General features: G+C 36.7%; 1 protein-coding gene across 1 annotated transcript in view; it reads right to left on the reverse strand.

Moving 5' to 3' along the window:
• Positions 1 to 25,968, reverse strand: part of CCDC102B (coiled-coil domain containing 102B) — a 123,183-nt gene that overhangs the window by 83,972 nt on the left and 13,243 nt on the right. The window contains 1 exon segment of the mRNA XM_051609711.1: positions 4,892 to 5,101. Coding sequence (XP_051465671.1) covers positions 4,892 to 5,101 — 210 coding nt within the window.

Consider the following 25,968-nt stretch of genomic DNA (forward strand, 5'->3'; position numbering starts at 1 on the left):
TTCTGGGGTGGTGTCTACTGTATTTATAAGGGAACTATATAAAATACTGTATCACATGATATAACTATCTGTTCACAAAGGGAAGAAATACAAAAGATCCTAAAATCTGGCTGTCTTTTCTGAAAGATATAATGAGGCAGGTCACATAAGATAAGCAGAATTTATTAAAAAAATATTATTTTCTACAAAATCAACAGCAAGAAATGTGATGGTCTGTTGACCATTACACAATCTGTATGAAAAATTAAGGAAACAAGAGACCTACTTGAATTTCCTCTATATTCATATAGGAGAAGCATGGAAATAAACCTGTGCCCATATTTTATAAATGGGCTACATCGAAAGACCTGTCTTAAATTTGACATTGTCATGAACCAACCAAACAAAACAAGTAGTTAGAAAAACCTAGGAACAGATACCAGTCATTAAAGAATTCAGAAGCCCTAGAAAACATCTAGTATGATTTTTAAAAAAATACTTCAAGATGGGATCAAAAGAACAAGGACCTAATACCTGTAGCAGGAAATGCTAAGAGGAAAACTGACATTCTTAATTACAAATAAGATGACACATGGACAAATTTGATACACTGAGTAAGAAACGAAATCATTTTTGTGCAAGAAAACTTAGGTCTTACAAATCTATTTCAATTTTCAGAATGAGTCAATAAATTGACTCCTCTGGGTCAGAGGTCTAGGCAGGCCTTCAAAACACATTTAATGAAGGCCTCTCACAATGCTTCTTACAGAAACGTATCTGACTTTGAAAGAGAAAAAGCCCTTACATGTTGGAATACCTAGTTACATACAGGAGAAGGGACAAGAAGAGAACAATAAATGACCAGTTTTGATGCTGTAGGAATATCATACCACTAGACATTCAAAGTGAATAAGGCTTGGCTTCTGACCCAGAAAAATAATATAAACATTATTTAGGAAGCTAGGCTAATAAAAACAGAAACAAAGATACAAGGGGATTAAAACTAGGGAAGATTTTAAATACTTAGTGATTAAAAACAAAATAAAATAAAAGTAAACTTCCGCAACTAGAAGTCAGTTTTTTCATTTGAGCATTCTCACTTTTGAAAAGTTATGCATAGAAAATAAAGAAGGAAAAAAAACCCAAAACAATACTGGCTTCATAAATTTCCTAAGAAAAGATTAAAAAAAAATTTCTTTGAACTGCAAAAACTCTGTCATTGCTATAACTATGTAATTTACTGCTTAACAAAAAGCTTGAGTGGAGACACTGCATTTGCAAACATCTGTAATCGCTAGGATGATAATCAAATAGGTGTTTATCTTCCATGTACACTTCAAGATGTTCAGTCTGCCACAAATAGCCTCCATTGACTTAAATAAAATACAACAGTAGAGAAATTCAATATAAAAAGAAGGAAATATTCTAGCTAGTATAGGTAATACTTTTTACTCATTTCTATGACAAACTACTGATTTCATCACTTTGGTCTCATCACTGAGGTTGAGGTTGAATGACTGAAGAGTTCTTCTCCACCTAGACCTTCTAGTATTTTATTATTACAATATAACTCTTAGTAAATTATAATATTAAGATATTTTTTATGTTAAAACTATTTTATGAAAGCTAGAGGCCATTACTAAGTGTGTACTCTTAAGGGAAATAAAAGTATTGTCCTAATTAAGAAAAAATACAATACAGAATAGCTGATTATACATGAATGACATGAATCAGCAAACTCTACAGTTTTTCTGTTTTAATTATTGCTATAAAATGTCTAATTCAAATTTTTTAAACAATCTTTGAAAATTTCATCACTACAATTTACAGACCCATTGAAGATGGAGATAAAATATTAAACTCTAATGAAAAATGTTAAGCATACCAATACTCTTAAAGTTGTGCCACTGGTTACGTGCAAATGACATTAATTTATAAGTCTGGTCTTTGACCTTCAACTTCTCGTCAGGAATTCTGAATTAAATATTTTTGAAACTGGAAACAATTTGGTGAGGAAAATATAGTGTGCTGAGTGTTGTACCATGCTAGTTTGTAATCTAGTATTTTTTTTTCCTTGATAGGATTAAACATCAGCATAATTTGCTAGGAGAAATATGCACACCTAAAAAATCTATTTATTTTTTTTTTCCTCCACACTTCAGTGGGTTTTCTAAAGAACTGAAATGAGCCTTTCACCAGAAAAGTAATTAGGAAATAATTGCATAAAACACACTATATCCCAAGTGGAAATACTGACAAAAAATATTGCATTTCTAAAATCTGCTAAGGGAAAAAAATTGTGCAGCCACTACTATCATAACAATCAGCCTCAGAGGTTTGCGTTGAAACAAAGACAATCCTCTATTGGATGAACAGTGCTAAGTGAAGTATCAAAGTGTTTAATGTTAATACTATAATTATATGTTCTCTTGAATTTAGTTCTGCTGAAGGGTAAAAAATATATTAAAAACTCAATTTTAGAGATCTATGACACAAAGTCAGGAATGAAACACATGGTAATTTGTATAAGCCCTTAATATTAAAGCTTCTACCACATCATAAATTTTCCCTCTGTACTGTGGTGCCTCCTTGAAACACCTCTGGCAGACCACATGGATTCAGACCCAGGAGGTTGTAGATGCCCCCTCACTCAAGGTGTTCAAGGCCAGGTTGGATGAGGCTCTGTGCGACCTGGTCTAGTGTGAGGTGTCCTGGCTCACAGCAGGGACATTGGATCCTGATTATCTTTAAGGTCCCTTCCAACCTTACTAATCATTCAATGAATCTGTAAGGAATTCACATCTGTACTTTGAGACAATTTCTAATCTTAATATTTCTTATCTTTTAATAGCATCATCAAGGTTAAAAAATATGCTTACTAACTCTTCAAACCCCTGTCTTCTCCACATATGGTTGGGCAGGTCTCCAATGCCATGACTGATTTGGAGATGAACTCTTTGTGGAGTAATTTTTCTCAGATGGCTGTTTCTATTTAACTTTTTGTTGCTGTGAAAACAGAATTCATTGAGATGTTAATGGTTTATGCTGCTGAAGACTATGGGACTTCTCACCCTTGGTGGTGATGCACTACAGGGCACAGTTCCCAGCCCAAACTGGAGAAACTGCTCTTGGTACAGTAGATGCCTGAATTCACAGCTCTGGATTGAAAATGCTCCCATGAAGGTCAAGCCGTCTTTCCTGAGGCTGGGAAGACAGTGGCAATATAATTGCCAATAGATGCTGTGGTCTAGTCAGGGAGCTCTGTCAGCAATCCAAAGGAAGGGGACAACAGGAACTTTTTTTATTATTATTATTTCCCAGAGCAGCTGTTTTTTGAAGGATGGTTGGGCATTGGCTTCACCTATTAAACTGTCTATATCTCAAACAACAAATTTTGCCCTTCTAATTCTCTTCCCCCCCCACTGTGGGGAGTGAACAAGGACTGGGTGGGAGTTTACCTGCCATTTGGCATCAATCCATCACAAATAAACTGCCTAGGGAGGTTGTTCAGTATTGGAAGTTTTCGAGACTCCACTGGAAAAACCCTGGAGCTGACCTTGCTTTGAGCAGGAGACTGGACTAAAGATCTCCTGAGATCCATTCCATCCTAATTTGTTCTGTGATTTCATGTTCTTCAGTTGTTGTGAATCAAAGATAGAAACATGCAATTAAATCAGTCCCCACCCTAGTCTTTGGATGGTAAGTGACACCAGCCTACCAGATGATTGATTAGATAGTTTCAGCTGACACTACATAGAATTTTCTCTTTTAAACTAATACTCAATAGTTTTGAAGACAAACTTATCCTAAAATTATAAGCTATGAAAAGGTTAAAAATGCAGTGACCTTCACTTTTATGATAAGGAAACAGAGATGACTAGGTTCTTTCTCAGTCTTTTGACTTTGGTGAAAAGATATGAAGTTGTGTCAGCTAGAGGTGTGATGCTAAAAGACAGACCTGATCACAGATATCTAATATTCTATGTAAATAGCATTTTAAAAAACAAATAAAAACCAAACCAAAACCAACAACAACAGAAAAAAACAACAAACCCAAAAGGAGCAAAACACTTCCATATAACTAAAAGATACTTGAAACACAGTAACATGTTTTTAGCAAATAAGCATCTTTCTGGACACATCTCCAACATAAAATTAATTGCACTGCAAAAATATAATGAAACCATTTATATGATATTGTATGAACTTACGTGATATAATACGATGTGATAAGATAGCATCTGATAAAGTAAATAACAGTAAAGAGAAATTCAAAATGTGTTTGTTATATAAGATATTTTATAAAAGCAAGAAATTGCTTTGTCTTACACAGCTTGCAGAGTCTCAATGAAAGTGGGAATCTTCTGGATTACTACTTAATCATTGGCTTAGAAAACCATAAAATAAATATCCACATCTTAGAGCCTCAGAATAATTTATCACATAATTTGTAACAGTACAATAAGGTTTGAAACTGAGTAAACCTTTAGAGGAATAAAAAACAAGAAATAAAGCTCTTTCTTAGTTCTTGTGTCCCTAAGAAGACATTCAATTTTCAGCAAGACAGAGAAATTATTTGCCTCACAGCTTTTTTGCTTTGACCTTCATCAGGATGCTGTAGCTACCAAAGCTTACTTAATCTCTTCTGTTCCTCCTAGTCTTCACTTTTGCTCTCTAGTCTTGTCTGACGTGTCATTTCCCTCTGCTCCCTTTAAAAATGAAAAGATGAATCCTTCTGTTTCTAAACCTCACGATATTCAAAGTCACCGAGTTATAATTGTCCAGGTCTGAGATACAGACAGGGCTGTTCTGTCTTGCACGACGCTTGTTTTAGGGACATATTTTGATATTATGAAACAGTAATTCTGTTCAGAAATGGTCCTCAAGTAACCAAACTAAGCAATGCACATGCCCTATTTTTAAACAGCAACTTACTTTGTGCATTTTGATGATCACAACTTGATTTAGCTAGCATTGTTTTATTTTTCATCTCCAGAAGTCCCTGAGTTTGTTTTACCTGCAACTCCAACCTTCTGTTCTCTTCTTCCAAACTTTGCTTTTCTGCTTCAAGTTTCTCTCCCTTTCCCCGTTCAGAGGTATTCTCAAAGTGCAGTGTTTCCAGCTAGAAGAGGTTGGGATAGGAGAAAGAACAAACAAAACAGAGAAAAAGAGGAATATTATTAAATCCCCCTGTTCTTTACAAGTTAATGGTCTCATCTTGTAGTACCATATGCTTAGAAATCAGTCCAAGATATGTTTTTCATGTTTCATAAAGTACTTGAATTGGAAAAGAAAAAAAGAAAAAACACACAAAACCAGGAGGTACATTAATAGTATCTTTACAAAAGTAAAGCATAGGTAATGCACAAGGTAGTAGTTGGCTACAAAATCTAATTTACTTCCCTGCTATTTATGGAGCAATAACATTAAAAAAAAAAAAAAATCAGCTTTTTTTTTACTTATAGAAACACAGAATCATGGAATCATTAAGGTTGGAAAAGACCTTCACTATCATCAAGTCCAACCATCAGCCCTACACCTCCATGACCACTAAACCATCTCCTGAAGCACCACATCTGTTTTTTGAACACTTCCTTGTACGGTGCCTCCACCACCTCCCTGGGCAGCCTGTTCCAATGCCTCACCACTTTTTCTGTGAAGAATTTTTTCCTAATATTGAATCTGAACCTCCCCTACCATAACTAGGATCCATTTCCTCTTGTCCTATCACTGATCACTAGGGAGAAGAGGCCAACAACCACTTCACTACAACCTCCTTTTAGGTAGTTGCTCAAAGCAATGAGGTCTCCCTGTTTTCATCTTTGAAGGACTATAGTGAGTAATTGTTTCAACTGAAGAAGTTCTAAATTATGTCTCCAGTGCTAGAAACTGCTATCCTAATAAACTGAGGAAGAATTTGTAAGTTTTCATACTCAGTTTCTTGAGGTGACAATTAATATTCCTAAGGGAATTATATTGTATGCCCAATGATATCATCTTAATGAGAGACAACAAAGCTTTCTGAATTAATTAATCAAGTCCACATATAGGATGAATTAAATATATATATATGTATAAATAAATAAATAAATGGTACTAAGTCATATAAAGTAATCACATAAAAAATGATCTTATTTATTCTTCAGAGGCAGCTAGAGAGAGGATTTGTCAAGAATATATTAAATGCTCCTCGAATTTCAAAAGAAAAAATGATAAAATAAATTTATTTTCATAGCTCAAAACAGGTACTTACCAGGAACTAATATGTATTTATCATAAGATTATTATGGGTAAGTACTCATGATTAACAAGTTATTATTAACTGGTACTTATGAGAAGATTAAAAGAGATTAAAATTGATAAAAAACTGAGAAAATTAAAGATTCTGGTTCTTACAACTGAGAAAAAAAAAAAAAAGAAGAAAAATGTCAATACACAAAAGTTGAAATCTTAAAAACTTTACAATTTTAAGCTTTGTGAGAACTAAAATGGATTATTTAATAAAAGTATAGACCGAAATAGGATGTCTGTGCCAACAAGGCTTTAGAAAGAGCCAGAGAGCTGAACTTTTCCAGATATGAGTCACATCAGTTGTTCAAATACCATCTACTGCACTACAGTAACAAAAACTGTATTTTAAAAATTCCTTGCACCCAAGATATCTACAAGTTCTAACAATGATAAATTTGAATCTTTAGTACACCACATACATAAAGAACTCTATTATATAGCCAGAAAAAAAAAAAAAAAAAAAACACACACAACAAAAAACAAACACTAACTTGCACAAAATAATTAATAAACAATTTTGGAATCACTGTTTCTACTATAAATCATTGTTCAGCAAAGTATTAGAATACATATTTTCTGAAATACTAATTTTCATAGTGTTACTAATCAGGTTGGTTCTCCCAATCTATACCTTATGCTTATTCCAAAGAACACTTTTCATATAATCTTCTCATAAGAAATATTTACTCTTTTTTTCCTCTTTGGTAAAGAAGTATGAAAAAAGTGGGCTTCCAGATCCCAACTTACAGATTTCAAGTCAGAACACCAGCTTCATAATGTAATTTTGTCAGTCCTAACTGAAAAGATCAGCCTTCTCTTAAATAGACAAAAAATTTCTCCCACACCTGTGCAATGTGTTACTAATCCCACCCACACCCCAAAACCCCTGACAGGGCCTTTCCAGCTCCTGGATTTCAGCTGGCAGCACTCAAAGCCAGCTACCTGATAGGAGTTGTAAAGGGCAGGAATTCCCTCTCTGCCTCAGGTCTGCTTGTAATCCAAATATTCCACACCCTATCCTTGATGGAGCTGTGTTGCAAATACTTACATACTAACATTTAAAACAGACGGAAGAGGTTCAGGTTTATACAACTGCAATATAGATTGCATAAAACATCTTTGAAACCCCTATGGTTCATGAGGAACACAGGTGTTTCTGGACTGGCTAGTTTCATTTTTATATATTAAATTTTCAATATATTTTATCTTTAACCAAATACAACTATTTATGTCTGAAATTATGTATTTTAACTCCATTAATTGAAAACTGAAATATTGCTATAAAAAGGCCATGAAGGAGAATGGGTTATTTTATTTTAAAGTATGAAAAATCCTGAAAATTACTGAACAAGTATTTGTTGGTAACATCTTTGCTAATTATTCTTCCTGAAGTAAAGAAGGATGCACATATTAATTTCATTGAGACCTAAAGAATATTATTTTCAAATACTTTTTCTGAAATTCATGTTCTATATTAACAGCTCATCAAATCAAGCCATTACAATCTTTAAGCACGATACTTCTGGCATGCAGAATAATGAGGATGTGTAAATATATATCTATATTTTCAGAACAAAAAATCAATGAAAGGAAAAATATTAGGTAGTTACATAACTAACTAACATACTAAAATATTAGTAGTTACGTGTGCTACTGGGCCCTGTAGACTGTTTCATAACTGCACAACTAGAACTGCTCTGTGAAGTACCTGTTCCCTAGGATCTTTTGATTTACTCCATGCTACACAGTTTCAAAAGGCCATTTTACCTCAGCCATTGTGCAAATAACTTGTGCAAACCTGCTTTCCTTTTGACTGTGCAGCCAGAGAAAACAGATGTTTTTCAATAAGGAAGTTGAGCCAGATGCTATTAAAAATGGAACACAAGGTAAACATTCAAAAGTCTTAGTTGTTTTAAAAAGACCTAGTGGCATTTCTGTGAGTATATATGTACATATAAGGTACATATATATATATTTATGTGTATATGCATATATAGACATGTTCTTGTGTTTCTTTAAAGGGAACCTGGCATTTAAATTTATTTTGATTCCCTTTTCATTACATGAAGAAAATATGGCCTTTAAATAAAGTCTAATATCTCCTTTCACTGTTCACACAAAAATATTTCACAGGAAGAGTAACCTTTATTTTCCATTTTGAACTTTAATACTGAAACTTAAATTTAAAAAAATGCAAATTGACTGAATAGCAGTGATACCTGTCTCAAATTTACACAGAAAATAATTTCAGGGTTTTTTTTCCACATAAGATATACATTGTCATACATAAACAGAAAAATAAGCATTTTAGATGCTCTTGGGTGAAACTACAGATTCTGATTTATGTAGGAACTGAAAGCAACAAGTGAAAGAAACAATTTGCAACACAGTGTTACATTCGAAAAAAATCTCAGAATGTTTCCTTTTCCATGCGGTCACTCGGTCACTATGATTCCATTTTGAAAAGAGAAAATTTTATACAAACCCCTCAAGAGGAAGTGAGATTAATAAAGCAGCAATTTTGGTTTTCTTTTGGTTTTGCATAAATTTTTGTTAGCTTTCTGTAAAACTTGGGAAAAGTTTGAACAGAGTGCTTAGAGAATTATGCTTTTCAGCTTTCTAAAGAAAGCATTTAAAACAGAGTTCAACAGAAGGCAAACATTATGAAAAAAAAGATGTAGGTTTTATTTGGACCGAATTACGTTGGTATCAGAAATTAAAAATACCAATTCATCTGGCAAATTTATCTGGAAAAAGTGGTGGAGTTTTTCACTGAAAACAGACTTTTTTTTTTTTTACAATGTGAAACTTACTCAAACACACCAAAACCATTACCTTTTAATGCAATCTGTATTCTTTCCCCTCTACTCTGCCCTCGCCAGACTCTAGCTGCAGTATTGTGTCCAGTTCTGGAGCGCCCAATGAAAGAAGGACATGGAACTGTTGGAATTAATCCAGAGAAGGGCTGCAAAGATGATCAGAGGACTGGAGCACCTCTCCAGTGAAGACAGGCTGAGAGAGTTGGGGCTGTTAAGCCTGGAGAAGAGAAAGTTCCAGGGAGACTTATAGCAGCCTTCCAGTACCTGAAGGGGCCTTCAGGAAAGCTGGGGAGGGACTTTTCTAAGGCCATGTAGTGATAGGTAAGGGGTAATGGCTTTAAACCGGAAGAGGGTAGATTTACATTAGACATTAGGAGGAAATTCTTTAGTGTGAGGGGTGCTGAGACACTGGAACAAGTTGCCCAGGGAAGTTGTGGAAGCCCCATCCCTGGAAGTGTTCAAGGCCAGGTTGGATGGGGCTCTGAGCAACTTGATCTAGTGGGAGGTGTCCCTGCCCATGCAGGGGGGTTGGAACTAGATGATCTTTAAGGTCCCTTCCAAACCAAACCATTCTATGATTCTATGATGATTCATACTAATAATCTACAGGCAAGCCAGATATGACCTGCAGACCTGTAGCCCAGAGAGGCAAGAATTCATGTTCAAAATAAAAAGAAGCCCCTGGCAGCCTCACTTCAACATCAGTAGAACATCTGTTTCAGCTTGCAAAGATCAATACTGAAAATTTGAAATGTGCTCTTCAGACTGCACATGGCTTTTTGGGGCTTTAAAGCAGGATGAATAAATACATATTTTCAAGATTCTTGATATCCTCATTATATAGTGCATTGAGGTGATTTCCACTAATCTACATTATAAATTATTCTACAAACTCAAAGTAAGAGGTAGATTGAACTGAAAGTTAAATGAGCCACAGGTTGATTATTAATTAGGTATTATGTCATAATTTTAAAAAATAAAACCAATTGAAATAACTGTACAGCTTAGAAATTAGTCACTTTGACTCTTACAGATCTTGTCCCCACAGTTACTTACAAAACCCAGCACAAGAAAGCTCTTTGTTTCTGAAACAAATGTTCCTTTTCTGTAATTCAGACAGGAATACTACCTCTCAAAAAAAGTCATATCCAATTATTTTTTCAAAACCAGAGTCAAGGACTCAACAGTTGTGCAATTTTGTCAACCATCTTCCAAGTTCCTGCACACTTACTAGAAATGCAAGGACAGAGAATCTGCCATTTCACACTGGTAGTTTTGTTTATTTATGAGATGTTGTCAGCCTCTAAAGTAGTAAATTTGTTCCATCTGCTTGAAGGAAGGGCAAAAGTACATTTTCTTTGAATATGGCAGCTAGGGAGATTGGATCAAGTCACATAAATAACAAGCTCTGCCTGAGGAGTATACCATTAAGTGGAAGCATCATGTTTCTTCACTAAGAGTGCATTGTGAAACATGATTACAATTGTAACATAGTTATAATACTGGTCTTTACGCTCATTTATCAGTGGTCTAAAAGAAACGGTATCAATCTGTTTAAGATAATCCCTGAACACAACTGGGAGAAAATAGGTCTCTACTTAAAGATCAGGAAAAACCTGGTACAGGCAGAAGCATGTTCAAAAATATACTATATATACACAGAAGAAATCAGCTGGTATGCTTGTTTGGTAGCGAGCAAGGGGTCTCAGGGTTGGCTCCTTAAGAAGCTGAAAAGCTACCCTTGGCCACACTTCTGGCCAAGGCCAGGACTTCAGAGACAATGGATGTAACTCTATGATTAACATATGAAACAACTTATATGAGACTTGAGAGCAGAGAAGAACGGGAGGTGGAGAGCAGTGGTGAGAGCAATTCAGCAGCAGAGGACAGCAGTGCCAGAGCAGCAATGCCAAGCTCAGTGAGCTAGGAGCCTGAGCAGAGGCTCCCCTGAAGTCCATAGTGAGATGGCAGGCTGCCCCCCTGCAGCCCTCAGAGGAGCATGTTGGAGCAGCCTGAGAAGGACCACAGTGGAGCAGCTGTAGACTTGCAGCTGTGGAGGACCACATGCCAGAGGTGACTGTTCCTGAAGCAGCCTGTGCTGCAGTAGTCTGTTCCTGATGGACTGCACCTCGTGGGAGGGACTCATATAGCAAGAGTTTATGAAAGACTCCTGTGGGAGGTACCTTGTGGGGAGGGAGGGGAAAACTGTGAGGAATCCTTCTCCCTGAGGAGGAAGGAGTGGCAGAACACATGTGACACACTGACTCTTAACCCCATTCTCTGTTGCTCTGTGCCACTGCAGGGAAAGAGGTAGAGAAATGGAGAATGAAATAATTTGAGCATGGAAAGAAGGGAGGGGTGGGGTAAAGTATTTAAGCTCTGATCTTTGTTTTCCTTTTGTCCTGTGTACATCTGTTTAGTGATAAACTACATTTATATTTTTTCCCCAAATTCAATCTGTTTTGCCAGTGAACACAAATTGCTGAGTGAAGCCTCTTTGCCTTTGTCTTGACTCACAAGCTTTTAGTTAGTTTTTGTCCTCCCCATCCCACAGTGTGTGGGTGGGTGGGTGAGTGAGCGGCCACGTGGTTCTTTGTTGTCACTTAGGCCCAAACCACAACAGCTAGTTTGCTGAAATCTTGGAATTACCTTTTGGTTTTACATCAAAGGTGTCTACAGAACTTGTAAGATGACAGTGGTTGTATCCCATTGCATACCTTCCCTTAGGAAAGGTGTAAGAGAAAGACAGACTTCATGTTAATAAAACATCAGTATTCAAGTGGATAGGAAGTACTTTCAAGATTCTTCATCATCTGCAATATTCTCTTTCCTTTGTTGTGAGAAGGGGTATTTTTTTAATTTCTTTGATTTATTTTGAGATTTCTCTTGCTAGAACTCTAAGAGCTTGGTAATAATGGCAAAAGCCCCTAGGTCTGAAAGAATACCCATCGACTTGCCTGCTTCAAATCCCAGCACTGCTGTGCAGATGAGTAATGCATGTTGGCAAGCAAATCTATTACTCACCATGTGCGACACTAGGTGGTTTTTGCAATGATTATTTACAGTTTATGTTACTAATTCTAGATTTTTTTCCTTTTTCATGTAAAAGAAGAAGTCAAAGATTACTAGAATCCATAGTACTCCTTCCACAGGAAAGACAAATGTTGGCTATCTTTTAATTTTACACATAGTTCAATATTCAATAGAGGAAAAAATAAATTTACTCTCAAATTAGTATCTGGATGGCTTATAATGTGTCTGGTGGAGCCCAACTTAAAACAGTGAATTCACATGAAGAATTCTTTAACATTAATCACATTCTGTTCAGGAGAATCTACTATGCACTCAAAAAAAAAGAATAATTCTATCAATGAGTATCAGAGAAAAATGTCCCTAATGCATGTCCAAAATTTTACTTTAATCTATTATCTGAAAATAATTAAAATTTCAGAATAACTGATTTTACCTAGCTAACTGTAAAGAGAATACCAACACATCATACACTGATTTTTTTACTGTAAAATTATGAAGTTCTTTGTTTTTTGTCTTATTTTTAAAAAAAGAGACAGTTATGATGGGAAAAATAATGAAGACAACTTTACAAATACAGAAAGTTTTTTGTTGTATGCCTGCCATCCTCACTGTAATCAAAATTCATAAAAACATTGAGAAAAGACAAATATCTAAACTGTCAGTGCCTACCAAGTTGTACACCACTTATTTCTTATTTTCATGCGTGAATAACAAGCTATTCCAAAAAAGTATTTAGGAAATTAGTTAGAACTAGAAAGGACTGCTAGAATAATGATACATAAACATGTCCCATGAATAAAATTTCTGAGAGCTGGAAGATGTAACAACAATTCTGTCAAGAAGACACTCTTGCAGGCTTGCCAGAAAAGCATGAATGTTTGAATATGTAAAAGTAAATAAGACCATGATGTTTTTCTGATAAATTTTGTGCTATTTCATCTGTCTCTTCTCCCACATAATATCTATTTTCATATTTGCATTATTAATTACATGATTGCCCTTAGAGCCCTACTATCCCAGATTCCCCTTGATTAAATAAAAAATTCTGTATCACCACTGGCCTTCAAGATAGATTTTGCTGTTGATGGAGAACAGTAAATCTGTCAGGTAAACTCAGCTGATGTTTAGAGTTAGCATCTAAAAGTGAAGTAGCTGTGTTCCTTCTGAAATCTAGGTGCACTAAATGAAGTGGAAAGTAAAAATATCTGCTTTGGTTAGACTTGCAAGATAAATAATTCTGCACTTGCACTGCCTTCAGGCTGAAAAAAAAAAAAAAAAGATCTGCAATAACAATGTTTGCCCTTGCCCAAAACTTGGTAGCAACCATATTTCAAATGGGCGAAGGAGGTAGAAAGATGGGGTATCATTATGGCAACAATAATATACTTCTTTTCTTATCTGAAGTAAATAAGCTTTATGAAGTGCTGTTGCCAGTTCATTAGTGTACATTATCAGAAGCTACAGATTAGCAAACAGTTTATAAAAAGCACCTGTGTACTTACCCTGAAACTAATATGAAAATCAGCTCTGCAGAAGACTAACTAGTATCAAATGGAGTTATCAATCATAAATTAAATTTTAAAAAACACAGCAAACAACCACAAATAAACAGAAAAAAAGATCACTGCCGGCGGTGAGGGAAGCAAGCAGTCCAGAATCAATGTGATTGATAAAGCAAGCTTCGATTTATTGAATACACAGTGTTACTTTTATACCCTTTTCCAAACCTACTTGTAGTGAATTCATTGGATAGTAACTACTTGTAGTGATTTCATTGGATAGTAACTACTTGTAGTGATTTCACTGGATGGTAACTACTTGCAGTGATTTTACTGGATAGTAACATACACACTGAGTTCCAGGGTTCTTCCTTGTTTTCTATTATTCTGCTTCTCTACCTTGTCCTTGAGTTAGTTTAAGCTAGCAGAGAGATTGTTTATACTTGTGTTAGGCTAAAAAAGAGATTGCTTGTACAGCTGCTATTTGTGTTAACCTCTCAAGGCCTCTCAAGGAGATAGCAAGGACCCATGGCCTTGCTGCTCAAGCCATTCTTCAACAGATCACCAGAAAACTCACACTCACACTATATAGAAAAGTCACACATCTCATGTTCTTTATTTTAGTGAATGTAGCCAGGGGAAATGGGATGATGACACGTATTCTTATAAACTACATAACATTAAAGAATTGTTCCAGACAAGAATAATGAAGAATGAAGTTGTCTTACATTTAAAAACAAACCAAACCAAACCAACAACAAAAAACAACAGTTCTATTAAGATCTAAGTGAAATGGCAAACCCCTCCTAGGCTGTCTTGGAAACTGATGGGTTTTCACCCATGATGTAAAGCAAACAAATACATATATACTTTATTAATTTTTATAGCCAGGCAATACACCAAACAAGACCACATGTCCTGATCAATTAAGTTACTAATGCACATGAAAAATTAACCATGTACCTTAGTATCTTTCAGAAGAACTCAGCAAACTGTAGGTCAAGATGCAAACCTCAGACATTACCAGTCCACCCAATTATCTGTTATTTTTCTTATCAGCAAGGTGTATTTCAGGTGAGAGAATCACAGACAAAATTGATTCCTGGATCACATATAAATTTAAAAACTACACTTGATTATAATGATAACTAATGCATCATCTGTATGCAAATTTAATTAGCAAAAATAATTAAAATAATTAAACTAAACATTGCCATCTTCATCCACCTCACAAAACAAAACAGAATATCTGCCTCATCTTAGTGCTCATTCTTAGTGCAGCTTTGTCTCATATTTGCCAATATAAATATTTAAATATTTTATCATCATGCCAGTTGGAGAGCTCATATTGTACACCTGTTTGCAGTTAAAAAGGGAACAGGCCATATATTTGCACACCTCAAAAAATAGTTGCGTAGGAACCATTCCTGAAATTTAATATAAATATTGATATTCACTGAATTTCTAAGTAGCCTAGATGAAATAATCTCTGTGAGTACATTCTCCAGGCTGAAGATGAAAGTATTATCTTTTAAGTCTCTTTTGAGTTTCTGGGCACTTTTTCAGGGATTGTAGGGGGACTCATGGGAACCCTCTGAGGAACTCCTGGGTACCTGTTGCTGCCACATAAGGAGCCACTGAATAACTATCCCTTCACTATCACACTCTTGGACTCAAACAAGAGCTTCAGAAGGAGGATGCTGCTCTGAAAGTGTCAGGCTGCAGGGTATCCCTTGAGCTTCCTGCTGGGGACATGTTCTGTAAGTCTGCAGGAGGTGTTAAGTTATCAAGGAGTTGTGCTTCCTTGTAAAAGAGATGTAGGAAGAAGTCACCAGACTGCACAGCATCAGAAAGGATGAGAAACAGATGGACCAGACCTTCTCTGAGACCTGTAGGGTGGAGGACAGGAAGAGGCTCAGCAGATAACTTGCACTTTCAGAACAGATTCACTGCCCTTGCTCTTGATGAGAAGCCTCTCTGGTGGGTGAGCCTGTGACACTCAGGATCACTAGAAGGAAGGGGTGAATAACAGTAATTGGAGACTCCCTGCTATGGGGAATGGAGGCACCCATCTGGTGAAGTGACTTGTCAGAAGGAGGTTTGCTGCTTGAAGTTTGCTGTATCTTGAATAGAATTAATGTCCCCACAAAAAAAAATGAAAATCAAGATTTCTAAATTAGGAGAAAAATAAATATCTACAGGATGTCTGAGTTCTGTTCCTCCTACATTTTGATGATTTTGCCATAATGTTTTACTTCTTTTAATCTGGTTAAATAATATATCTTCATTATAAATATCCTACGTATTAAGGCACTGGGAAACATCCTGAAATTTTCCTGTCTTCCCTCATAAGATGAATGTGATGAGACCTGTTAACTTACTGAAAAAAATGAATTGTAATTAAATTACTGATAATAAATGTTCCATCAAGTAATTTGTTCCTTTAAAAGTTAAACTGTTGTATTTTTTTTTCAAATAAAATACTCTTATTGTCTTATTTTATATATACACCACCCTTATATACATGTATAGTTTTATGCAGACACTCAATGGGCCTTATAGCTATATTACATTATAGACAAAAGTACATGTACTGGTAAGTTTTCTTACTTGAAGAAAAAGTACAGAATATCTTACCAACAGCAATTCCCCACCTCCTTTTCATTCTGCAAATAGTAGATTCACAGAATGGCTGAGGTTGGAAGGGATCACCTCCAGAGGTCATCTGGTTTAAAGCCCCTAGCTCAAGCAGCACCCCCTGGTTGCCCAGGACCATTTTCAGAAGGCTTTTGAATATCTCCATGGTATGAGACTCAGCAGCTTCCCTGAGAAATGTGTGCCAGTGCTCAGTCACACTTACAGTATAAAAGTGTTTCCTGACATCCACAGGGAACCTCTTGTTTTTCAGTGTTGGTCCATTGCCTCTGGTTCTGTCACTGAGCACCACTGAAAAGAGCCTGGTTCTGTCCTGGATACACCTTCCCTTCAAGTATTTACAGTTAGAAGATCCCCCTGAGCCTTCTCTTGTTCAGGCTGAACAGTTTTAGTGGCTTCAGCCTTTCCTCTTATGACAGAGCAGCCCTCTGCTGATCTCTGATGTATCCATGTACCTCCTGTACTGGAGAGCCTATAATTGGGCCCAGCCTCATCAGTGTTGAGTACAGGGGGAGGATCACTACCCCCTATCTGCTGGCAATGCTCCTCCTAACACAGCCCAGTATACCATTACAGGTCTTTGCCACAAGAGTATACTGCTGATTCATATTCAAATTTTCATAAATATTCTGTTTTTTCCTTCACCTTGCCCACAACACCAACAACATTTCTAGGCTTTCTCTTTTGCTCAACCCTACTCTTATTTTACAGCTCTTTCTGGGACTAAGACTACCACCTCTGGTTACACCACAAATGCCCTCACAGTACAGATCTCTTGGCTGTCCCAACTTTCCCTCAGCTTCCCAGTTCCAGCCCCAACCCAACAACACCTCTAAGCTGTCTCTTTTGGTCAACCCTAACCTGAGCTTCTGGCTCAGATGGAAACACTGAATCTCACCTCCACAAATTCTGTCAGTATTGCCTGTTCTGTGTTTCTTATTTTAGACCTCATTCAGCTGTATTGCCCCCCTACTTCTGTGGCTCTTCTGTATTTTAAGAGTAATGTTTATGCTATACAATGTACCAAGAACTATATAAATGGTCTTATTGGCCTTACTTGGCTGCACCAAAAAGTTGCTACACTAGCTTACTTCAGTAATTTGACTCCACAAATTTGCTACATTGCTTAAGAAAGTTCCCTTTTGCTTCAGTTTTTCACTTTACTAAGTATTAACTTACTACTTGGGATCCATTCTAGCTTGCATCTTCTTCATACTAGCCACTTCTAAAGGTTTCCCAGTTCCTTGAAATTGTTCATAAGTCAAACACTTTTCATTCCTTCTTGTACAAATCTGAAGAGAGTGATGCCCAGAGTAATTCCTGACCGCAGAAACCAAACTTAAAGCCTTGCTTCCAAAATAATTCAGTAACTATATAATCAAAACTTTAATATTAGCTGTCCTTTAAGGAGCCTTTGACTTGAAGATTATTATTTTTTTTAATAATGAAAAAACCCCTCAAATTCAAGTGCTTCCCAGAATAAGAAACAGAGACTGAATCTAAACTCCTTTGGATGTACTGGCCAATTGTTTGTAACATTCTTTTTACCACAAGATCTTCAGATTATCAGGTTTTTGTTACGTTTAGCAAAATATTGCTGCCAAGATAAGCATGACCTTACATAAAAATAGCGTGTAAAACATGCTATATTCCTAAATGCAAGTGACATTTGAGATGGGATTAATATGACTTAATTTGTAAACTGCTTTTCCTTTTTTTTTTGCCTAAAGCTGATACATAATAATTATAGTTCTGAGATTAATCTAAATTAACATTATACAGTGGTTTAGGTGAATTTTAAATGTTCTTTAATCAAGAAATGAATTGACACTTTAGTTGTCAGTTTTTTGAGAATTCTGTTTGCAATTTATAAGGGATACACATCAACTGAAAGTCTCAAAACTTGACAAGCCATCACTAAGCAGGAGAATCAGAACTCCAAGGTGCTAAGAAGCACATAGCTGCTTTTGTTACTTTGCATGGAGGGGTTAATTTTTTAATCCTGGGGTTAAACAAGTAAAAATTCATATTAGCTAACAATATACTGATCTGGCAAATGTATCTGGAATTGATTTCTTCTTCAAAAAATCACACCTTAACCTTTATGTTTCAGTTCAAGCAAGACTGGAACCATCAACATTCATAACAAAAGTGCTCTGTTTGTTAGCTTTACTGCATGTTTTTCTTGCAGTTGATTGAATTGTGACAGAACACAGCAGGGGTGGCAGTGATACTAGATTAAATGAATGGTGTTAAAAAATCTAAGTAAATTGCAAAGATTCTTTTAGTCATTGGGATTACAGCAACTATTTATCCTCATTTAATTTGAAATCTCAAAGGGCAGCTGGTTTGGAGAATTCTTAACCAAAAAGATCTGAAGCAGAGCATGAGCTAGTACCCCAGTGTGCTTAAAGTTTCAATACTAGCATTTGGTATATAATTCAAAAGAAGGTATAATAGGCTACTGCTGAGAACCACGGTTTTTAGGTTTTGGTTGTGATTTTTTGGTGGTGGTTTTTTTTTTGGGGGGCAGGGGTTGGTGTTTTGTTTTGTTGCATTTTTTTATGGCATTTGAAACATTCATTAAACTCTGCTTATTTCCCTTTTCATCCAAGTATTGTTGCAATGGCAAGCTGAAGCTGCTTGCTTAAAGAGATTTTATGATCTGAAGTTAGCTTACTTTTCCAACTATTGCTGTTATCAGGGGAAGGGGCCTGGGGGTGCATGCGGCTTTGGGGGTATTTTTACTCCTCAAATTGAATACAACAAAGTTCTTCCCGAAATAAGGAAGGAAACCCCCTTAGAGACCTGAAACTGACTTATGCAAATATTTTTATGCAAGCATTTTCATGCAAATATTTTCCAATATGAATATGAAGAACAAATTTGACAGTTTGCATGTCTATGAGTAGAAATACATACAGACCATATGGAAACATATCTTAACTCTCGGAATAATAATAATTTATCTGTAATTTACCAAAGATAATTTAAAAATTTGGGATTTTTACAGGTAAACAGCATACAATTTTAATTGCAGACTATAACAGCCGACTTCACTTCAAGTAGTTATCTATTGCTGTGTGTTTAGAAACATTATTAATTATTAGTAGTAATTAATTCAGGACTAGAATAAGCTATGAGCCATTCTAATAAACACTTTAAAAATATAATGATAACCTTTTCTCAAAAAATACAGGATTTGTTAAAGAAAATGAATGTAGGCATGCAGGAAATCCCCTGAAAACAAAAAGTAAACAATACAATGGGTAATCTTACTTTTGTTTGTTTATTTGCCATGGAGAAGCTCAACACCTCTGTGTTTCCAACCAATTTCTATCAACCTTCTGTCCTGACTTTATATTTCTTTATTGAGCCAAATCTACAGATAACAAGAAACTGTAAGAAAACAATAAATCAATAGTGGTCAGCATGGTTGGAAGCACTTAAAGCAAGTTCCAATTGTTTTCAGTCACAAGAATTTCTTAGACTGTATTGGTATGATGTGCTCCAGACCATAAAAGTGTTCAACCCAACTCACTAGAAATTATTAAATTAATAATATTAAAGATGGAACAAGTAAGCTAATTGATACTCAGGAAAATAAAAGAATAAGTAAAATTATCTCAATTTACAGTAATTTTTTTAATGTAACAGCTACTGAATCATACCAACAATACAACAAAACTGACTGCAACAGTCAAAGCACTCTTCAGGCAATTCAGGAACTAGGCAAGATAATTTAGAATCATAGAATGTGTGGAGTTGGACAGGACCTTTAAAAGTCATCTAGTCCAGCCCTCCCTGCAGCAGAGGGACCTTTTGAACTACATCAGATTTCTCAGAGCTTCATCAAGCTTGACCTTGAATGTCTCCAGGGATGGGGCCTCCACTACCTGTCTGGGTAACCTGTTCCAGTGCTTCATCACCCTCATAGTAACCTTGCAGAAGGCGACTGTTGGCTTTTCAGATTTATAGTTACGTGGTGCTGGGAATAGGATGTTTGCTATAATTGTAGATCTCTAACAGTAAATACATCTTAGATTGCTAGAATACTAAATACTGTGAAACCACAGCAGAATTTTTTAATAATTACTTTCCTGAAGTCAAAACATTACATACAAATTCACTTAATAAAAATCTTCAAGTCTGATTGGTCATAATATAAAATTTTCAGAAAAATCAATGCTTCACCTAAGTTGCCAGATCACTACCAGATTGTTGAACTTACATACAGGTAATTTGTACTATATATATGATTCCAAATGTTGCTATGTTCTGGTGCAGTGAACTTTCTCCTTAAACAACAGCATATTCTTAAAGAGACAGATTAAATCAGTATTTACAGTTATTCTCCCTTCTGAACTGAAAGTTCAACCAGATTCAAGAAATGCAGGAGAAGACTTTGTTCGAAGAAATTTTAAAGTTTTATGTTGCTTAGACTTTAGATAAATACAGAACAGAACATTTCCTCAACCGAATATAAACCTGGAATATACAGCCTCAGTCAATTGATCTAGATAAGCAATTATGTAAGATAACTTCTATAGCTCAGTGGTCTGGTGGCAAGTACTTGTAGATACAGTTTACTGTTTTCTGTATGGTTTAGTTTTATCCGAACCATACCTACAATAACACATTATTATGGTATTTTGAAGTTATGAAGCTCCCTGAAGAATTTCTGGCGCAGTTTTCAATCACCTATCACAAAGTTTAAATTGGGCTCTGAGCAGCCTGTTCTAGTGGAAGGTGTCCCTGCCCATGCAGGGAAGTTGGAACTCGATCTTTTAGGTCCCTTGCAACTCAAAAAAATTCAGTGATTCCGTATATTAGGAACGAATCCAAAGTTCATTGATTCAGGATATCACTTCATGGTGTTGCTCAAAGAAATATGCAGTACTCCACTAATGTAAATAAGGAAAGCTTCTGACTGTATCCAAACAAAATACTTTTTTTTTTTCCTAAGATTGAATTCTTTGTTTGAAAGTCCTCTGAAAATGTAATGCTTCAGTGCAGAGGCACTAACTTCCATGCCAGACATTTCTCTTTAAGCATGATTAAGCATGAAGACCAAAGAGGAAAATTTCTAGCATACATTAGGTAGAAGAAAGTGGGGAAAAAAGAAAGGGGGATCGGCAGGCAGGGAAGTAAAAAATTCCAAACAAGGCTGATTCTCTTGATTTCCTGCCTCCCTCCCATGACAGTGCTGCTTCTTTGTTTGAGAAGCAATACAGCTCTCTTGTATATACTATAGATGAGTCAAAAAGAAAATTTCATTTCAGGAACCTCAATGAAACAGTAAGTCTGACATATATAAGTAGGAAGCAAAATTACTTAATCATCCTGAAAGCTGTATGAATAAAACTATCCTATGTAACAGGTATGAAGCTACATTCTAACTCTAAATATTTAGTCACCTTCTTTTTTTTTTTTCATAGAACATGGCAAGATCCTTTATAAATAAGATCCTTTATAATCCTTTTATAACCTGATGACCCAACTATTGGACAAGGGAAAGGCTGTGGATATTGTCTATATGGACCTCCAAAAAGCGTTTGACACTGTTCCCCATAGAACTCTCATAAAAAAACTGGCTGCTCATGGCCCGGATGAACGTAAGATCTGTTGGATCAGGCACTGGCTGGGCAGTCGGGCCAAAAGAGTGGTGGTCAATGGAGTCAAATCCAGCTGGTGGCCAGTCACAAGTGGTGTTCCTCAGGGCTCAGTGCTGGGACCATTTCTGTTTAACATCTTTATTGATGATCTTGATAAGGACATAGACTGTATTATCAGTAAGTTTGCAGATGACACCAAGCTAGGTGGGAGTGTTGATCTGCATGAGGATAGGGAGGCTCTGCAAAGAGACTTGGATAGATTAGATTGTTGGGCTAATGTTAATGGTCTGGGCTTCAACAAGGCCAAGTGTCAGGTCCTGCACTTGGGCCACAACAACCCCAGGTGACACTACAAGCTTGGGGAAGTGTGGCTGGAAAGTGTCTGGCAGAAAATGACCTAGCTGCTGCATGTGAGCCAGTAGTGTGCCCAGGTGGCCAAGAAAGTCAATGGCATCCTGGCTTGTATTAGAAATAGTGTGACCAGCAGAAGTAAAGAGGTGATTGTCTCCCTGTACTCAGCACTGGTGAGGCCACACGTGGAGTATTGTGTCCAGTTTTGGGCACCTCAACTCAAGACAGGTATTGAGGTTCTGGAGCAAGTACAGAGGAGGGCAACAAAGCTGGTGAAGGGCCTAGAGAATCAATCTTATGAAGAACGTTTGAAGGAGCTGGGAATGTTTAGTTTGAGGAAGAGGAGGCTGAGGGGAGACCTCATCAGTCTCTACAACTACCTGAAAGGTCATTGGAGAGAGGTTGGTGCTGGTCTCTTTTCACAGGTAATTAGCGATAGAACAAGAGGGAAGGGCTTCAAGCTGCAACAGGGGAGGTTTAGACTGGACATTAGGAAAAAAAAAATCACAGAAAGAGTGCTTAGACACTGGAATAGGCTGCCCAGAGGGGTGGTTGAGTCACCATCCCTGGATGTGTTTACGGGTTGTTTGGATGTGGTGTTGGTGGAAATGGTTTAGGGGAGAACTTTGTAGAGTCAGGATGATGGTTGGACTCAGTGATCCCAAGAGTCTTTTTCAATCTGAATAGTTCAATGATTCTATGATTCTATGATTCTATGATTCTAAACAAAAATCACAGAATCAGAGAATGTTAGGGGTTAGAAGGGACGTCTAGAGATCACCTAGTCAAACTGCCCTGCCACAGCAGGATCACCTACACCAGGCCACACAGGAACACATCCAGGCATGTTTTGAAAGTTTTCAGAGAAGGAAACTGCACAAATTCTGTGGCCAGCCTGTTCCAGTGCTCCATCGCCTTCACAGTAAAGAAGTTTCTCCTCACGTTGATGTGGTCTTCCTTCTTGCCCTTTTTGAAGAATGGAGTGACACTGGCTTTCTTCCAGTCCTCAGGCACCTCTCCTGTTCTCCAAGAATTTTCAAAAATTATGGAGAGCAGCTGAGCAACAACATCAGGCAGCTCTCTCAGCACATGTGGATGCACCCAAATGGAGTCCATGGATTTATGCATTTTCAGTTTATCCAAGAGATCTCTAACCCAATCCTCACTGACCAGTGGAGAGTCTTCCTCCCTCCAGTTTTGCTCCCTTACTTCCAGTGACTGTGACTCCTGAGGGCTGGTCTTAGGAGTAAAGACTGAGGCAAAGAAGGCATTGGCCTTTCTTTTTGAGTCTCTGCATACTCTAGCAGCATTCCTATAATTCTTCCAATTAACCAGACCCTTTTTCTATACATTTTAAATTTCCCTCTTCCATTTGAGTTTTCCAGGAGCTCCTTTATTATCCATGCAGGTCTCCTGACTCCTCTATTTGATTTTTTTTTCAAGGGAATACATTAGTCTTGAGCTTGGAGGAGGCAGTGTTTGAATACTGTCAAGCTCTTAGGCCTCCCTACCTTTTAGAGCCCTAACTCATGGGATACTTCTAAGTAGATCTTTGAAGAGGACCAAGTTAGCTCTCTGTCCTGGTTTAAGCCAGGATGAAGTAAATTTTATTTTACTGTTTTTTTTAAATTTTATTTTATTTTATTTTCCTTCAGTAAGCTCTCTTTTAACTAGCAGCAACCTTTCCAGATCATGGGCTGATAACTTGTTGCTGTCAGGACTTCTAGGTCACTTCACTCTACATGTTGAAACTGCAGCCTCAGATGCTATGGGAGCAGAAGAGCCGTATCTGTAACCCTCCTATAGGGAGGAATGGACTAAACAGACAGCAGAATTGACCAAAGTATTCAATTCCATATATATACGTAAGCTCAGTGTAAGGTCAGAGATCACAGAAGTCAACTTACTTCTTTTTTCTTCTTTCCTTCTCTTCCATCCATGGCTGGCATCTGGGGAGGACTTTGTCCTTCCATCACCATTGATCCCTAGGCTCATGCATTCCTGACCTTTATAACTCCCCTCAGCTCCTATCTGCTCTGCCACTGCTCCCGCAGCACTTCAGGACATTTCAGAACTGGTCACAGCTCAGGAGATGCTGTGGGATTTGCTGGGGGTGGGGGAAGGCAATAAGGTTTTGCACATTCCTGAACATGCTTGTATATATTTGTACATATTTTATCATTAGTATTTAATGAAAGCTGTCTGATTTAGTTTTACTTAGTACCCTGCTTCTTTCCCTAACAATACTAAACTCTAATACGTCATGGTCACTACAGCCAAGACCACCTCCAAGCTAACATCCGCACCCAGGCTTTCTTTATCACAGGTTAGTGATAGGACAAGGGGTAATGGTTTTAAACAGAAAGAGGGCAGATTTAGGTTAGACATCAGGAAGAAAGTCTTCACCATGAGGGTAGTGAGGCACTGGAACAGGTTGTGCAGGGTCGTTGTGGATGTCCCCTCCCTGGAGGTGTTTAAGGCCAGGTTGGATGAGGCTTTGTTCAGCCTGGTCTAGTGTGGGGTGTCCCTACTCATAGCAGGGAGGTTGGAACCTGAGGATCTTTTAAGGTCCCTTCCAACCTTAACCATTTTATGATTCTATGATTCTATATTATATTAACTTTGCAGAAAGTCAGTATGTAGAGATATGTTTCAGTATGCACGAGCTCCTTCTAAACACTTTTCCTTACAGAAATAAGTCTGAGATTTCATCTTTCAGTTGTAACAGTAAGTAATAGAAATCTGGGTATTGGTCTGTAATTTAATTGTCTAACATAAAATGAAGACCCAGAAATTATTGACAAGTACAACTCAATACAGTTTAAATATCTTATTAGAAGCCAGTATGGGGAAAAAGAAGTCAATGAAACAGTTGATTTTACCAGCACTTTCCAAATTACATTTGTAGAAAAATAGGTAATCAAAGAGAACCTTGATTTTATGCACCATCACAAATTATACTTTATGTATAGCATAAAGAAAACAAAGAGGAGAAATATCCACAGTAAGTATGTAACCTCTAGTGATAACACTATATATGTAACAGTACCTGATTCATTAAATAGTGGGAATAGTTAAGGGTCTACAAGAATTCTTGTGAAAGCAATGCTCCAGAATTCTTTCCATACTCTCAGACTACCTACAAGCCATTGTAAGTTAGGCAAGAAAAGGAAATGTGTATATCTAAAGTAATTTATTCAGTACTTGTATCAAACCACAAGTCAGATGTGGAGTAACATCATAATTCCATTTCACTCAGTCTGAAAATCAGAGAAACCTCTAAAACAAATGAAGGATTGAGTCCAGTGAGGAACACTCAAAATAATGAGATTTTATCACAGGAAAATTAACTGCACTGAATTTCCACTCTATGAAGTAATCTGAGTTCTCAAATAATTCAGACATTATTAGAAAATTGCCGATCGATATTTTAAAACACAGCCTTGACGATTTTTATATCAAACTTCATAAAGACTGCTTTAGCTCAGTCAAAGAGACTACAAAAATTATCAGAGTATCACTGTTTCTAGTTCATACATATACTAAGTGAATGAAAACAACTATGGGTAAGCAGCTCTGCAGCAACTTCCACTATAAGGTAATTTCAGGATAAAGATTTCTGGAAAAGGTGGAAATAATACATAGTTTTTAGCAAGAATTAGCTCTTAACAACCTGAGTCTCCAAAAATGCTGTTCCATTTTAAACAGCATTTAAATGTCTACATT

This window comes from Apus apus, chromosome 2 (genome assembly GCF_020740795.1).
Source record: "Apus apus isolate bApuApu2 chromosome 2, bApuApu2.pri.cur, whole genome shotgun sequence".
In the NCBI taxonomy this organism is placed as follows: Eukaryota; Metazoa; Chordata; class Aves; order Apodiformes; family Apodidae; genus Apus; species Apus apus.